This window comes from Bubalus kerabau, chromosome 13, assembly GCF_029407905.1.
Source record: "Bubalus kerabau isolate K-KA32 ecotype Philippines breed swamp buffalo chromosome 13, PCC_UOA_SB_1v2, whole genome shotgun sequence".
NCBI classification, from domain to species: Eukaryota; Metazoa; Chordata; class Mammalia; order Artiodactyla; family Bovidae; genus Bubalus; species Bubalus kerabau.
This window is the reverse complement of record NC_073636.1, coordinates 43,122,005-43,138,869: the sequence shown is the minus strand read 5'-3', so window position 1 is coordinate 43,138,869 and position 16,865 is coordinate 43,122,005. Positions and strand designations below refer to the sequence as shown.

Below are 16,865 nucleotides of genomic sequence, written 5' to 3'. Positions count from 1 at the left end.
GGTTGGCCGCCTCCCGACGCTCATTGGCCAACTTTGACCGGCTCTGGGCGGGCCCGCCGACCGGCAGGGACGTCAGGGCGGCGGGCTCGCGGCGGCTGCTGCGGCGGCGGCTCCCCTCAGCGGTGGCTCCCCTCGGTGGCGACGGGCGGCGCGGGCGAGACTGGCCGTGCTGGCCACGGAATGAGGAAGCGGACCGAGCCCGTCGCCCTGGAGCATGAACGCCGTACCGCCTCGGGCTCGCCCTCCGCCGGCCCGGCCGCCGCGGCGCTGGACGCCGACTGCCGCCTGAAGCAGAACCTGTGCCTGGCGGGCCCTGGGCCGGCCGAGCCGCGCTGCGCCGCGGACGCGGGCATGAAGCGGGCGCTGGGCAGGTGAGGGGCGGCGGGGGCGGCTGGGGCCCGCGCCCCTTCGGAGCTGCCCGCCCCGCGCCCCGCCGGCCTCTTCGAGCCGTCCCATCCCTGGGTGCCTCCCCGAGCGGGCCTGCGGGCCACCCCCCGGCGCCCGGCTGGGGAGCGCCTCCCTACGAGGTTGGGGGGGCCCCTGGATGCCCGGTGGCGGCGGGGGGGGGGGGGGGGCGGGGAGCGCGCGCGCGGCGTTGACCCAGCATCCCTCCCGCGGGGTGGGCAGCTCACCGGCGCAAGCGGGGCCCCTGGGGACAGTGGAGGGTCCGCAGTGTGCAGTCGCCGGGGTGCGCCGCCTTCTCGGGGAGGCTGAGGGCTCGGCGGGGTGCGGGGTCGTGGGGCGCTGTGCCCTCGAATGCAGAGGGCAGGTGGATACCCGGCGATCGCGAGCCATTGGCCTCTGGTGTGTGGAACGCGTCCACCCGAGTCGACCCCTTGGGAAGCGCTGTCCGGTCCGGAAGATGTCTTCGGCCTCCCTTTGGGGAGATGAACGCGTTGACGTTGAATTCATCTCTCAGTTGAGAGAGGAGTGTTTTTCACGCCGGCTGGACCCTCCCCTAGGCTGGTGTCTGTTATCTGGCTGTTCGTGAAACTTATCACTCATGACAGTTTTGAAGTCTTGATGCTTCTTGGTGACTGAAAAAGTTAGTATGTAATGTTCTCAGATGTTGTAGCAAGAGTCACTGCTTTTGGGATCCCCTGGAATGCCCTTAATTGACACAGGCCTCTGCAGTGTAAAATATGTATCCAAAGAGCCCCTAAAAAATGTTAACTTAGATCACGAAGTTAAACTATATACACATCTCACCTCAGTCAGTGGTTCCCCTTCCTACTGGAAGTCCAAAGATCGACAGAATTTTTGTTTTTGTGTAAAATTATCTAGCAACTGATCAGCATCTCTTGTGAAGATAATCTGTTTTGTGGAAAGGTTTATCTGCATTAAAAACGCACAGTTGGCTTTAATGCACTTTTATTAACAGATTTGACATAACACTTAGGTTGTAAGCTCTTCCTTTGAAGAAGACAAATTGGGATGCATAGTAATGTTTGGGGAAGCAATCGCCCTTGAAAGATCTACTGTATTAAAAGAGTCTGATTATTTTTATTTTTGAGTTGAGGACAAAGAGAGACGTTCTAGTGGTGCCACTTCCTTTGAATAAAGAAAAGGCTGTTACGGGAATAAAAAGAAAAGCAGAGGGCAGGAAGGGCAAATTTGTGAGTTACCCCATGGTTCCTTCCCTGTTGCCTGAAATGTTCTCCTGGACCTTCTCCTCCTGAGTTTTCTCCTTCAGCCTGGTCTCTGCTCAGCTGTCACCTCTTCAGAAAGGCTTTCTCAAACTAGCACATCCAAAATAGCCATTGGCCCCCACTGGCCCCTTTCTGTTTAGTTGTTTCTTTATCCCTCTTAATTGCCTGCACACTTGACTGGCTTTGTGTATAGTCTCCCACCGGAGAATGGAAGCCCTGTGAGAGCAGGGACATTGTTCTTGGGGCTTCTGTCTTCAGAGGCACGTCTTAGGTGGGAGAAAATATTTTGTTGAATGAATATCCAGAATAGATTCCTAGAAGTGGAATTGCTGAGCCAAGGGGTGTATGCTGATGACTGAAAGTGCCCTCCCAAGAACTTGTACGACTGGTACTCCCTCCACTAATGTCAGTCTCCTCACCCAAATATTGAATATTACCAGATATTTTTATCTTTTTCTACTTGGTTGCTGAAAATTGACATCTGATTTGTAACTTTAATTTGCCTTTCTTAGTGGTTAGGTGGCAGTTTTTGTATGTTTTTGTAAGCCTATTATACATCTTTGGGATTATTTCCATCTTGAACCATCTTTGTTTGGGTACCCTTGCACATTTCTTTTAACTTTCTGTTGTGCACATTTTCAATAGAAGTAGAGGAGTCAGCATAATGAACCTCCATGAGCCCGTCCCTTCATTTCAATGGTTTTCCATGTTTTGCCAGTCTTGAATCATCTGTTCCTCCTCTCCTCCATTTTTGATATGGTGGGGAGACTAGACTGTTCTAAAACAACTGATTTCGTCCATAAATATTTTCACAGCGTATCTTGAACAAATAAGGAATTTGAAATATATACAACCCCAATACTATTATTAAATTGTATCAAAACTAGCAATTTATTATTTGTAATTAATTTAATATTATTTAGTATCCTATCTGAGCTTCCCAGGTGGTGCAGTAGTAAAGAATCTGCCTGCCAATGAAGGAAACAAAGAGATGTGGGTGGGGAAGATCCCCTGGAGTAGGAAATGGCAACCCGCTCCAGTATTCCTGCATAGAAAATTCCATGGACAAAAGGAGCCTGGCAAGCTACAGTCCATGGGGTTGCAAAGAGGCAGACACAACTGAGCAACTGAGCATGAGTCTACATATACATTTCCTTGTCTTAGAAATGTTTTTTTAAGTCAGTTTTAAAATCCTGTACATTTCTTAAGTGTATTCCTAGTTAATCTCTTGTTGTTATTTTCTTATATTATACATTACTAGTTGTATTTATTAATTCTGTATCTAGCAACTTATATAATCTTAGTTTCAAGTAGTTTTTGCAGTTCCTGAATTTTCCAGGTATGCTATCATATCAGCTGCAAATATTAATAATCATTTTGTTTTCTACTTTTTATGTCTTTTGTTTCTCTTTTTTGATTACATTGTATTTCCAGAACAAGGTTGAATAATAGGGGTGATACTGAGTATCCTTATCTTATTCCTGACTTTAAGGAGAATTCTTTTAGTGTTTATGCCAAGTTAGTTATTTTACTAAGGGGTGTGTTGCTGCTGTTTTGTCTTTTTTTTCAAGATCAAAAATGGTTGTTGAATTATATTAAATGCTGTTTTAGCATCTGTGAAATGATCATATGAATTTTGTCTCTTAACCTGTTAATATGCTGAGTTGTAGTAATAGATTTCATATTATTGAGTCATCATTTTATATTATTGAATCATCAATAATAACTCTTGTTATGTAGACAGATTCTATTTATTAATATTTTACTAGGGAGTTTTGTACCATTATTTGTATGACTAGTTTGTAATTTTCTTTTTTTAATGCCATCTTTACCAAGTGGTTTTAGTGTTTTTAATAGCTTTATTAAAAGTTATCTTTTTCTCTTCATTAGCCAGTTTAAATATTGTACTTTTGAAATGATCTCTTTCTTTAAATTTTGGTAGAATTCACCTGTAAAACTTTCTGAGCATGGTGCTTTTTTAGAATACAGCATTTTTATAACTGTCATAGTTTCTTAGATTTGCAGTCTCTTTCTGGGCTCAGTTTTGGTGATTTATATGTCTATAGAAAATCATCTGTTACATCTAGCTTTTCCTCTAGACTTGGGGCTCTTCTCCAGTCTTGTTTGCTATTTTAGGTATTTACACGCCCTCCCCTCTTTTTTCTTGCTCTAGCGCATGTGTGCACACACAGAAAAATTTTGGATTTTCTCCTGAATAAAAAAATATTTTGTGTGTATTTTTCTGGGAGCCCAGGGTGGTGCTGAGGCTGTGGAGAAGTGGAGAGAACGTTCTCTCTCTGAAGAGGGCAGCAAGAGCTGCTTTCTTTCCTTTGACTGCCCGGCAGGAATGTGGCTCCAGGGCATCCAGATCTTCCAGTCTTTCCTAAAGAGTAGCTGGGTGTGTGTCTGTGACCCCTTAACTTTTTAGACTAATTTAGATAAAGACAACCACCTCAGAGGTAAAACCAGGTGTTTTTTTTTTTAATTGATGTATAGTTGGTTTGCAATGTGTTAGTTATATATATATATATTCTTTTTCAGATTCTTTTCCCTTCTAGGTTATTACAAAATACTGAGTGTAGCTCCCTTTGGGTTTGTTTTGGACTAAGTTGGACTAAAGGGTCATTTTGGAAGGCATCCGGCTTACAGGTTAGCCCTACAGTCTATGAAAGGAGGTACTGGATACTGCTTTGGCTTTGCACATGTCTGGTATGAGGAGGCAAATGAGGGATTCTGTGTGCCTTTGATCTTCTCTTCTGTAATCCTGGAGTTCTTGGCAGTATTCAGTAAAGGGAGTGCTCAGTTGTGTCTGACTGTTTGTGATTCCATGGTCTGTAGCCCGCCAGGCTCTTTTGTCCATGGGATTCTCCAGGTAAGAGTACTGGAGTGGGTTGCCATTTCCTCCTCCGGGGGAATCTTCCCGACCCAGGGATCAAACCTGCGGCTCTTATGTCTCCTGGATTGGCAGGTGGGTTCTTTACCACTAGTGCCAGCTGGGAAGCCCGGTAAGACGTATAGGTCTGTGTTTAAGTGAACTAGACTGTCCTCCCACTGCCAACTCAGAGGCCAAATCTGCCAGATAATCAAGGTCAGTGGACTGCCTGGGAGGTTTCATATCTGGTGACCTTTGTGTGTAAATACTGAAGAATGCAGGCATCACCCTTGGTTCCTCCTCGACCCAAAAGAAGGAACTTCATGCAGGGTTGCAGAAGGCTTTACCAAAACCCAGAAAGCTGGGTGGTTCATCTTCCTGAGGGTGAATAGGGAGCTCACCAGACAAGCTTCTCTGCCTGGTATCTCTTTCTTTACATATGGAGATAAGAGAGTGCTCTCAGAGCTAGCTTTTGAACTTAAAGTCTACTTGTCTCCACCCTCTTCTCTTCTCCCTCCCCAGAGTAGAGTTTGTTCATGGACCAAGACAAGCAGCCAGGGAGGCTACATTATGGTGCTTCAAGTGGGGCTCCCAACTGAGTCCCTCTCTTCCCAGTTGTGGTTTATCTTAGCAGGGACACATTCCAGCCCTGGAACTCAGGACCCTGGAACTTGAGTCCTGTATCTCTGCTTACTTCCCAGTTCCTTTCAGCCAGTATGTACTCTCCCTTCTCAAGGGAGTGCCTGTCTTCTACAGTAGTGTTGGGCATGGACTTCTTAAACGCAGGAGTTACTTTTTAGGTAGATTAAGAGCTCCAGAAGACACTTAGCATAGAGGTAGTCTTGGAGAGAGGCTTAGATGGATCATCGCCTCAGGGTTCTGCTGACAGCAGTGGAAAGGGGACACCTTTCCAGACTCAAGGTCTTCCTCCTGCTCCTCCCACTAGAGCACTTTTCCTTCCAAAATGCAGTTTATAGGGAAAATTTAATTGTAATACAATCTTGAAAACTGACAGATTAAGTCAAATGCTTGACATGATGCCATAGAACTTGAGTGTCCACATGGGGAGTGGACAGGTGATTTGTTTCTTCCTGAACTGAGGGCCAGTGTCTGGAGTGTCAGGCTGCTGACACAAGGAACTGTGATGCCCAGAAATCTGCCCGAGATGTCCGGTTAGTAGAAAGACCTGTTATTTAGGCTTGGTGCCCATCTTAGTATCATTTGATATTTTGGAGGAAAGTTTGCGTAGTCTCAAATGAGTGTTCTCAGGTTCATGTCTTGGGGAGAATTGCTTAACTTTCTGAGCTTATTTCTTCCTCATGATGTGGGGATAAAAATCTCCCTTATAGAAGCAGGGTGAGGCTCCAGTATGAAAGAGCTGCTGGTGGCATGATGTCTCTGGGATCCACAAATAGGTTAGGGATCCCCAAGGGTGCTGTGAAGTTGCTGTGTGGGACAGCATTGGAAGTTCTCTGGGTGCTTCTGTTTTCTCTGAAATAAGAACAAAGCCCTCTGCCCAGGGGAGAGGAGCTACCACAAGTGTTTCTCTTTCAGCTCTCCACCTGGACCCAGTCTTAGCTCTCTATCTTTGGCCTAATCGGATGTTTCCTACCATGTTTGCTAATGTCTCATTAACAAGACAGACAATCTCCTTGGCAGAGACTCACTTTTCTAACATGTGGTGTTGCAACACTGAAGGACAGAAATGGTTTTCACGGGCAGTCGTTGCAGCTGTGCCTTGCTGTGTGTGTTCTGTACAGCTGAGTGCGACCTGGTCTTGGGAGGTCTGAGGGCAGCTCCCCTTGCACCCCCCCACCTGAGGACTCCGCACACAGGCCAGTGAGGAGGGTGTTAGGCTGGGTTTGAGGTGGAGAAAAGATCAACATGAACAGAGGGCAACATCAGTGATCATATGGTTCATAAGCAGAATTCTTGCCCCTCAGGTTTTGCTAATAAACAAATAGAGGTTTCTAGCAGAATTTGTCTTGAGATGGTGCTTGTAGGCTTTGTTTTAATTATGTGTATTCTGTTTTCCAAGTATGCCCTGGTTTACCAGGAAATGCCCTGAGAAGGTAAAAAGAGGAGGGGGTAGTTGAGTGTCAGTGTGAGGAGTGTCATTTTGCAAAGATGAAGACAGAGAAGGAGTGTCAATGAAGAAATACAAGCACAACTCAGGAATGCTGGAATTTAGGGTTTCTTCTTGAAACTTGAAAGTTGTCCTGAGCTTTGTTGTTGTTCAGTCGCTCAGTGGTGTCTGACTCTTTGCTACCTGATGGACTGCAGCATGCCAGGCTTCCCTGTCCTTCATCATCTCCTGGAGCTTGCTCAGACTCATGTTCATTGAGTTGATTTTGCCATCCAACCATCTCATCCTCTGCCATCCCCTTCTCCTCACACCTTCAGTCTTTCCCAGCATCAGGGTCTTTTCCAGTGAGTCAGCTCTTTGCATCAGATGGCCAAAGTATTGGAGCTTCAGCATCCGTCCTTCCAATGAATATTCAGGGTTGATTTCCTTTAGGATTGACTGGTTTGAGGTTTAGGGTAAAGAAAAGAAAGTTGAAACTCTTTTCAGGTCTTAGCAAACTTGGATCTCCATGCAAGATTTAGATGAATTGACTGAATTATTTATAATGGGAAGGGGAAAATGTTCAGAGTGGAAGCAGGTCATTTGGATGCTATAGTTCAGGGTCTTAAAATACATGTATGGCTTTTAACTTTCAGCTGGTTCTTTCTCCTAATAATGTGTACAGCATAGACTCTTTACTGTTTCATGCTTGACTTATGCCATTCCTGGGCCTGGAACATCATTTTGTTCCTACCTGAAAGTGGCGTTGTCAGTGTTGCATGCTCATCAGTTCAGTTCAAATCAGTCGCTCAGTCGTGTCTGACTCTTTGCGACCCCATGAATTGCAGCACGCCAGGCCTCCCTGTCCATCACCAACTCCTGGAGTTCACTCAAAGTCACGTCTATCAAGTCAGTGATGCCATCCAGCCATCTCATCCTCTGTCATCCCCTTTCCTCCTACCCCCAATCCCTCCCAGCATCAGAGTCTTTTCCAATGAGTCAGCTCTTCGCATGAGGTGGCCAAAATACTGGAGTTTCAGCTTTAGCATCATTCCTTCCAAAGAAATCCCAGGGCTGATCTCCTTCAGAATGGACTGGTTGGATCTCCTTGCAGTCCAAGGGACTCTCAAGAGTCTTCTCCAACACCACAGCTCAAAAGCATCAATTCTTTGGTGCTCAGCCTTCTTCACAGTCCAACTCTCACATCCATACATGACCACTGGAAAAACCATAGCCTTGACTAGATGGACCTTAGTTGGCAAAGTAATGTCTCTGCTTTCCAATATGCTATCTAGGTTGGTCATAACTCTTCTAAGGAGTAAGCGTCTTTTAATTTCATGGCTGCAGTCACCATCTGCAGTGATTTTGGAGCCCCCAAAAATAAAGTCTGACACTGTTTCCACTATTTCCCCATCTATTTCCCATGAAGTGGTGGGACCAGATGCCATGATCTTCGTTTTCTGAATGTTGAGCTTTAAGCCAACTTTTTCACTTTCCACTTTCACTTTCACTTTCATCAAGAGGCTTTTTAATTCCTCTTCGCTTTCTGCCATAAGGGTGGTGTCATCTGCGTATCTGAGGTTATTGATATTTCTCCTGGCAATCTTGATTCCAGCTTGTGTTTCTTCCAGCCCAGCTGTTTCTCATGATGTACTCCCATCAGTTTTTCATGATGTACTCTGCATATAAGTTAAATAAGCAGGGTGACAATATACAGCCTTGACGTACTCCTTTTCCTATTTGGAACCAGTCTGTTGTTCCATGTTCATAGGTTTATTTTATTCAACCAACAGTTAACTTGCTTCTGTTGTTTGTTTGAAATCATGCTAGGCACTGGGAAAATGAAAGAAGGCAGTGCCTATCCTCAGGGAGTTTGTTGTCAGTCAGTTTTTATGTGTGACATTTTCATGATGTCTGTGGTAGAGACAATGCAAGGATGGCTGGAGACGGTTAGTCTGATCTCTCAATCGTCCTTTGTTACTCTTGACATTGTTTTGTACTCATTTATCTTCAGAATATCTCATCTTTTAGGCTTCCACTTCTCTGACGGGATGTAACTCATTTTTCAATGCATCCCTGGCATATCAAGCTATCTATAGATAAAATAAATGTTCACAGTTTAGGGACAGAGCACAGTTTGACAAGGCATGTCGTGGCAGAACCTACAGGAAGGAAAATAAGACTGCCATCCTAGGACATTGGATGCCAGCTTTGGGCTCCAGAAGGAAAGGACGGTGTCGGCCAGCTGGGAACCTGCTGGTACAGCCCAGGGCTTCCTGAGGAAGCACCAGGGAGGTTCTGCAGGGACTGAGGAGGGATCCTGTGTGAGGCCGCTGTGAGAGATGGCAGTCGCCGTGATGAAAGGTAGCCCCAGAGGGATCCTGTCTGTTTCCCTCTGCTCTTCTCTCATTTTTTTTTTCTTCTGATTGCAGAAATGAAAAGGATTTCCTAATACAGATTTAAAATAGAATATAATCGAGAAAGTAAAATTGTCCTGTGGATAATACTGTTAGCAGTGTGGCAGCTGTAGAGAAGATTGCTAGTATGATTTTTCTTTTATTCATCCAGTGAGTATTTGTTGAAGACTTACTGTGTGCTGGAGGCTGTGAATAGAATGTTACAGTCAAGACAGTTCCCAGTCCTTGTGGAACTCATTCTCCTCTTGAGGGAGAAAGATAGCAAAAAAAGGTAGATGTAAATATATAGTAAATTTCAAGGAGGTGGTAAAGTGCTATGAAGAAAAACAGAGCAAGGTAGTTTTAAAAAGCAGACAACGTACCCAGAATGGAATTGCTTATGCTAAATAAGCCCCACATCACCAAACAGAAATTTTATTACAGTCTCGGCTCAAATTCTTAAACCAGTCAATTGGAAATCACCTAGTCAGCACTGATGAGGTCATCTGCCTATCGGAACCTGTCATCTCCTAAAGGAAAGTGACCTTGGAATAAACAACCCAGTTTTTTTGTCTTGTAAAACTTCCTTGTTCTGCTCCCTTCTGCCTAGGAAAGTCTTTCATTTTGTGTAGCTCTTTGGAGCTGCTTTGTTATTTACTATGTGAGATGCTGCCCAATTGATGAATTGTTAAATAAAGCCAATAAGATCTTTTAGGATTTGCTCAGGTGAATTTTGTTTTTCAACACTAAGTAATACAATTATGTATAAAGCGCTTGAAAACAAGCTATGTTATAGTGATAGAACATCCTTGTTACGGTCAGGAGAATAAGGCCTTTTCACAGTAGGACAACCAGCTGTTAAGCTCTGCCAATTTCCTCATGACTTTTTGTTTTCTTCTCTGGGAACATTTATGGATTGCTCTTGTGTATTAAGGTCTTGAAGCTTTCAGATGTGTTCAGTGAAATTACTCCCAGTACTATGTTTGAGTAAGAGTTTGAAGATTGTTCTTCAGGTTTCCACCTATAAACTAGGTAGAATTTAGTCCAACTATTAGTCTTCAGATGTGAATTTTGGATTTACTTTTTTGTTCCTTCTGAGAGAATGTGAGAAAATATAATGGAATATATATATATATATATATGTATAAACTCATATATGATGGAATATTTATTATAATAGAAAATGTGTTTGGGGATATACCTATTAATATAGTGGAATAAGGCCAAAAATTCTTTCTTAATAATTTTGATTGTTGCAGTCATGGAGGAATTGATGAAAACTAAATATAGACACTTTTTAATAGAAATTTGATTCTTTCATATCTGGCCAAGATAGAGTAACAGGGGCTAAATTTACCCTGAAATAACTACAACAACAAATAAGCCCAGACAAAATGCATGAAATGAGCTTTCAAAACACTGGGCACTGGCAGTGAGAGACAGTGGTCCGTGAGGGGTGACAAACAAAGGAGTCCTGCAACAGCTCCAGCTTCCCACTGCATATGTGACTTTCTCCACTGCAGCTCAGGGAAGGGGAAAGCGATGTGGAGAGCCAGGTTGACTCCCTGAGCCGTGGGTGAGGTGCTGAGAGCCTAGGCACACCGGCATGCCTACAGTTTACAGGACAGAGGACCAGGGGGAGACAGTGGCACAGAGAGAACTCTGGAGAGCCATCCAGAGTTGTATTCTGTATTCAGCAGAGTGCTGCTCCGCCCATGTGTGCACTCAGCACGAATCATAAAAACGAACCCTGGAAGAATCAAACTGTGTCCAAGTAACTTCACTACATCCTGAAACAATGTTCAGTAATATTTATAGGCATATAAAAATAGCGAGTACACAACAAAGTGAAATTCACAATGTCTGATATATTTAATCAAGGATTCAGTTCAGTTCAGTCACTCAGTCGTGTCCGACTCTTTGTGAACCACAGCACGCCAGGTCTCCCTGTCCATCACCAACTCCTGAAATTTACCCAAAATCATGTCCATCAAGTTGGTGATGCCATTCAACCATCTCATCTTCTGTCATCCCCTTCTCCACCTGCCCTCAATCTTTCCCAGCATTAGGGTCTTTTCAAATGAGTCAGCTTTTTGCATCAGGTGACCAAAGTATTGGAGTTTCAGCTTCAATATCACTCCTTCCAATGAACACTCAGGAATGATCTCCTTTAGGATGGACTGGTTGGACCTCTTTGCAGTCCAAGGGACTCTCAAGAGTCTTCTCCAACAGCACAGTTCAAAAGCATCAGTTCTTCAGGGCTCAGCTTTCTTTATAGTCCACTCACATCCATACCTGACTACTGGAAAAACCATAGCGTTGACTAGAAGGACCTTTGTTGGCAAAGTAATGTCTCTGCTTTTTAATATGCTGTCTAGGTTGGTCATAACTTTTCTTCCAAGGAGCAAGCGTCTTAATTTCATGGCTGCAGTCATCATCTGCAGTGATTTTGGAGCCCCCAAAAATAAAGTCTGACACTGTTTCCACTGTTTCCCCATCTATTTCCCATGAAGGGATGGGACCAGATGCCATGATCTTCGTTTTCTGAATGTTGAGCTTTAAGCCAACTTTTTCACTCTCCTCTTTCACTTTCATCAAGAGGCTCTTTAGTTTTTCACTTTCTGCCATAAGGGTGGTGTCATTTGCATATCTGAGGTTATTGATATTTCTCCAGCAATCTTGATTCCAGCTTGTGCTACATTTAGCCCAGCGTTTCTCATGAAGTGTTCTGCATAGAAGTTAAATAAGCAGGGTGACAATATACAGCCTTGATGTACTCCTTCCCCAATTTGGAACCAGTCTGTTGTTCCATGTCCAGTTCTAACTGTTGCTTCCTGACCTGCATACAGATTTCTCAAGAGGCAGGTCAGGTGGTCTGGTATTCCCATCTCTTTCAGGATTCTCCACAGTTTATTGTGATCCACACAGTCAAAGGCTTTGGCATAGTCAATAAAGCAGAAATAGATGTTTTTTCTGGAATTCTCTTGCTTTTCCGATGATGCAACAGATGTTGGCAAATTGATCTCTGGTTGCTCTGCCTTTTCTAAAACGCTTGAGCATCTGGAAGTTCACAGTTCATGTATTGCTGAAGCCTGGCTTGGAGAATTTTGAGCATTACTTTACTAGCATGTGAGATGAGTGCAATTGGGTGCTCATCTCCAGGTTGATAGGTGCCCAATGTGCAACTGGAGATCAGTGGAGAAATAACTCCAGAAAGAATGAAGGGACAGAGCCAAAGCAAAATCAGCACCCAGCTGTGGATGTGACTGGTGATAGAAGCAAGGTCCGATGCTGTAAAGAGCAATATTGCATAGGAACCTGGAATGTCAGGTCCATGAATCAAGGCAAACTGGAAGTGGTCAGACAGGAGATGGCAAGAGTGAATGTCGATATTCTAGGTATCAGCGAACTAAAATGGACTGGAATGGGTGAATTTAACTCATGACCATTACATCTACTACTGCGGGCAGAAATCCCTTAGAAGAAATGGAGTAGCCATCATGGTCAACAAAAGAGTCCTAAATGCAGTACTTGGATGCAATCTCAAAAACGACAGAATGATCTCTGTTCGTTTCCAAGGCAAACCATTCAATATCACAATAGTCCAAGTCTATACCTCGACCAGTAACTCTGAAGAAGCTGAAGTTGAACGGATCTATGAAGACCTACAAGACCTTTCAGAACTAACACCCAAAAAAGATGTCCTTTTCATTGTAGGGGACTGGAATGCAAAAGTAAGAGGTCAAGAAACACCAAACAAAGTCAAACAACACTGGAGTAACAGGCAAATTTGACCTTGGAGTACAGAACGAAGCAGGGCAAAGTCTAATAGAGTTTTGCCAAGAGAACGCACTGGTCATAGCAAACACCCTCTTCCAACAACACAAGAGAATACACGTGGACATCACCAGATGGCAAATGCTAAAATCAGATTGATTATATTCTTTGCAGCCAAAGATGGAGAAGCTCTATACAATCAGCAAAAACAAGACGGGGAGCTGACTGTGGCTCAGATCATGAAGTCCTTATTGCCAAATTCATTCACACTTAAATTGAAGAAAGTAGGGAAAACCACTAGACCATTCAGATATGACCTAAATCAAATCCTTTATGATTATACAGTGGAAGTGAGAAATAGATTTAAGGGACTAATCTGATAGAGTGCTTAATGAACTATGGACAGAGGTTTGTGACATTGTACAGGAGACAGGGATCAAGCCCATCCCCGAGAAAAAGAAATACAAAAAATCAAAATGGCTGTCTGAGGAGACCTTACAAATAGCTGCGAAAAGAAGAGAAGTGAAAACCAAAGGAGAGAAGGAAAGATATACCCATTTGAATGCAGAGTTCCAAAGAATAACAAGGAGAGATAAGAAAGCCTTCCTCAGTGATCAGTGCAAAGAAATAGAGGAAAACAACAGAATGGGAAAGACTAGAGATCTCTTCAAGATAATTAGAGATACCAAGGGAACATTTCATGCAAAGATGGGCTCGATAAAGGACAGAAATGACATGGACCTAACAGAAGCAGAAGATATTAAGAAGAGGTGTCAAGAATACACAGAAGAACTATACAAAAAAGATTTTTACAACCCAGGTAATCACGATGGTGTGATCACTCACCTAGAGCCAGACATCCTGGAATGTGAAGTCAAGTGGGCTTTAGGAAGCATCACTACAAACAAAGCTATTGGAGGTGATAGAATTCCAGTTGAGCTATTTCAAATCCTAAAAAATGATGCTGTGAAAGTGCTGCGTGCAATATGCCAGCAAATTTGGAAAACTCAGCTGTGGCCACAGGACTGGAAAAGGTCAGTTTTCATTCCAATCCCAAAGAAAGGCAATGCCAAAGAATGCTCAAACTACCGCACAATTGCACTCATCTCACACGCTAGCAAAGTAATACTCCAAATCAAGGATTATCAGATGTAATTGTTTGCTTGGGCAGCCATAACAAAGTATTACAGACTGAATCACTAAAACAGTAAATTTTATTTGTGTACTTTATACATGGACCCTGGAAGTCTGAGATCACTGTGTTGGCAGCGATAGTTTCTTCTCGGGCCTCTCTCCTAGGCCGTCTTCTCCCTGTGTCTTACGTGGTCCTTCCTCTGCATTTCTGTCCACGTTTCTTATAAGGACACCAGATAAAATTTTCACTTCTTTAAAGGCTCTGTTTCCAAATACAATCATATTGTGAGCTACTGGATTGTTGTTGTTCAGTCACTAAGTTGTGTACAGCTCTTAGCAACTCCAGGTAACCCTTCACTTATTAGCATGTGACCCTGGGAAAATTGTAAGGGATTTGATTTAAGTCATACCTGAATGCTCTAGTGGTTTTCCCTACTTTTGGTTTTTGGTTTGAAAAGATCCTTGGTATGCTTTCCACCTTAACTTTGTTGAGACTTGATATATCTGTTAAGTTCGTCTGGTCTAGTGGGTCATTTAAGGCTAATGTTTCTTTATTGATTTTTTTCACTGAATGATGTGTCCATTGATATAAGTGGGGTGTTAAAGTCCTTTCTTATTATTGTGTTGTTGTTAGTTTTTCCCTTTATGTTTGTTAACACATTATTGACCAGAAATGTATTAATATATCTTTTGTTACGTGAACATTATTGACCAGAGACATTTCAGTATTCACTTACATAACAAATCGCCGGCTACTGGCAATAGTTTCTGCAAAAATCCTCCAGTCAGAAATGTGATAATATTTGCTTTATGTAGTTAGTTGCTCCTATGTTGGATGTGTATTTGTTTACAATTGTTATATCTTATTGGATTGATTCCTTGGTCATTATATAATATCCTTCTTTGTCTCTTGTTATAGTCTGTTTGAAAATCTGTTTTGTCTGGTATACATATTGCTGCCCTAGCTCTCTTTTTGTCTCCATTTGCATGGAATACCATTTTCCATTACCTTAGTTTCTGTGTTTTCAGATCTGAAATGAGTCTCTTGTAGTCAGCGTATAGATAGGTTGTGTTTTTTTATTTATCTGTTCAGCTGTTCTGTGTCTATGGAATACAGCATTTAATCAATTTATTTTTAAAGTAATTACTGATAGGTATATACTTATTGCCATTTTGTTAATTCTTGTCTGATTGTTTTTATAGTTCTTATTTGTTCTTTTGCTCTTTCCCCCCATCTGATTTGATGATATATTTGGATTGCTTTCTCTTTGGGTGAGTGTGTGTGTGTGTCTGTGTGTGTGTTGTAGGGTTTTCTTTTGATTTGTGGTTACCATGATATTCATAACCATGATGTTCATGGGCTTCCCTGATAGCTCAGTTAGTAAAGAATCTGCCTGCAATGCAGGAGACCCTGGTTCGATTCCTGGGTCTGGAGGATATGCTGGAGAAGGGATAGGCTCCCCATTCCAGTATTATTCTTGGGCTTCCCTTGTGGCTCAGCTGGTAAAGAATCCACCTGTAGTGCAGGAGACCTGGGTTCGATCCCTGGGTTGGGAAGATCCCCTGGAGAAGGGAAAGGCTACCCACTTCAGTATTCTGGCCTGGAGAATTCCATAGACTATATAGTCCATGGGGTTGCAAAGAATCAGATATGACTGAGCAACTTTCACTTTTCATGATGTTCATATATAACAATTACACACACACACATAAATATATATAATATATATTAGTAATAACATGTTATTTTAAGTTGATGATCTTTTAAGTTGAAATGTACTCTTAACAACCGTGCGTTATTCCCCCACATTATGTAGTGTTTTTGATAGCATATTTTATGACTTTTTGTTTTGTATCTGCCTTAACTACTTATTGTGGATATAGATGATTTAGCTGCTTTTGTCTTATACTGTTCCTACTAGCTTTATAAGTGGTTGTGCACTGCTTTTACTGTGTGTTTGCATTTACCAATGAGGTTTTTCCTTTCATAATTTTCATATTTCTAGTTGTGAGGGGTTTTTTTTCCAATTTTTTAAAATCCTGCTTAGAGAAGGCCATTGAACATTTCTTGCAATGCCAGTGTCATGGTGTGAAATTCTTTTAGCTATTGCTTATATGTAAAGTAAAATATTTTTGGTTACAGGCATAGATTTCTTTTCCCTTTCATCACTGAGTATATCATGTCACTTCATTTTGATCTGTGAAATTTCTGCTGGAAAGTCAGCTTAGGGAGTTTCCTTGCACATAACTAATTGCTTTTTTTCTTGCTACTTTTAAGATTCTTTATCTTTAATTTTGCTGTTTTAATTGTAATTTGTCTTGGTCTTTGTCCTGTCTTTGGCAGGAAGGCATGGCAACCCACTCCAGTATTCTTGTCTAGAGAATCCCATGGACAGAGGAATGTGTAAGGGAGAAACCCAGGGAAGCTGAGGATCAAGTTTCATTCTCAATTTTTTTTGGATTTCTGAAAATGCAATTTAATTCATTCCGAATGAAAATTTGGTGGAATGGAAAGAGGGGACGCAGACTGAGAGTCCCAGGACATGAAGTCACGATGAGGCCTTATCTTGAGTAAATGAATCCATACTGTGAGCCTGGTTTCCATATCTCTAAAAGAGGAGTGTTACCTATTCTACCTGCTTCATGGAGTTGTACTAAGATTTCAGCAAGGTTATAGCAGCATTATATATCATTATAGAGTGAGGGGTGTAGTGCTTTTTTCCTGTCCACTCACTCCGTCTACTTTTTGTGTTTAAAAGAAGTTCACAAGAGACACCTACTTTACATGTTAATCTGTTTCCCTAGTTTTTATGCTTTTTGGGGGAGATAATTGAATTACCTGTATTTTTGGTTGTGTTTTTATTTATTTTTGGCTGCTCTGGGTCTTCATTGCAGCACGCGGGCCATGTCATTGTGGTGCAAGGGGTTAGTTGCCCTGTGGCATATGGGATCTTAATTCCCTGACCAGTGAT

General features: G+C 42.7%; 1 protein-coding gene across 2 annotated transcripts in view; it reads left to right on the top strand.

The window, feature by feature from the left end:
• The first annotated feature begins 68 nt into the window (after positions 1-68).
• ABHD12 (abhydrolase domain containing 12, lysophospholipase) overlaps positions 69-16,865 on the top strand; it is a 53,470-nt gene continuing 36,673 nt past the window's right edge. For both annotated transcript variants that reach the window (XM_055544140.1, XM_055544139.1), the window contains exon 1: positions 69-371. In XM_055544140.1, the coding sequence (XP_055400115.1) occupies positions 181-371 (191 nt within the window). In that variant the 5' untranslated portion in view covers positions 69-180. The remainder of the gene's footprint in view (positions 372-16,865) is intronic.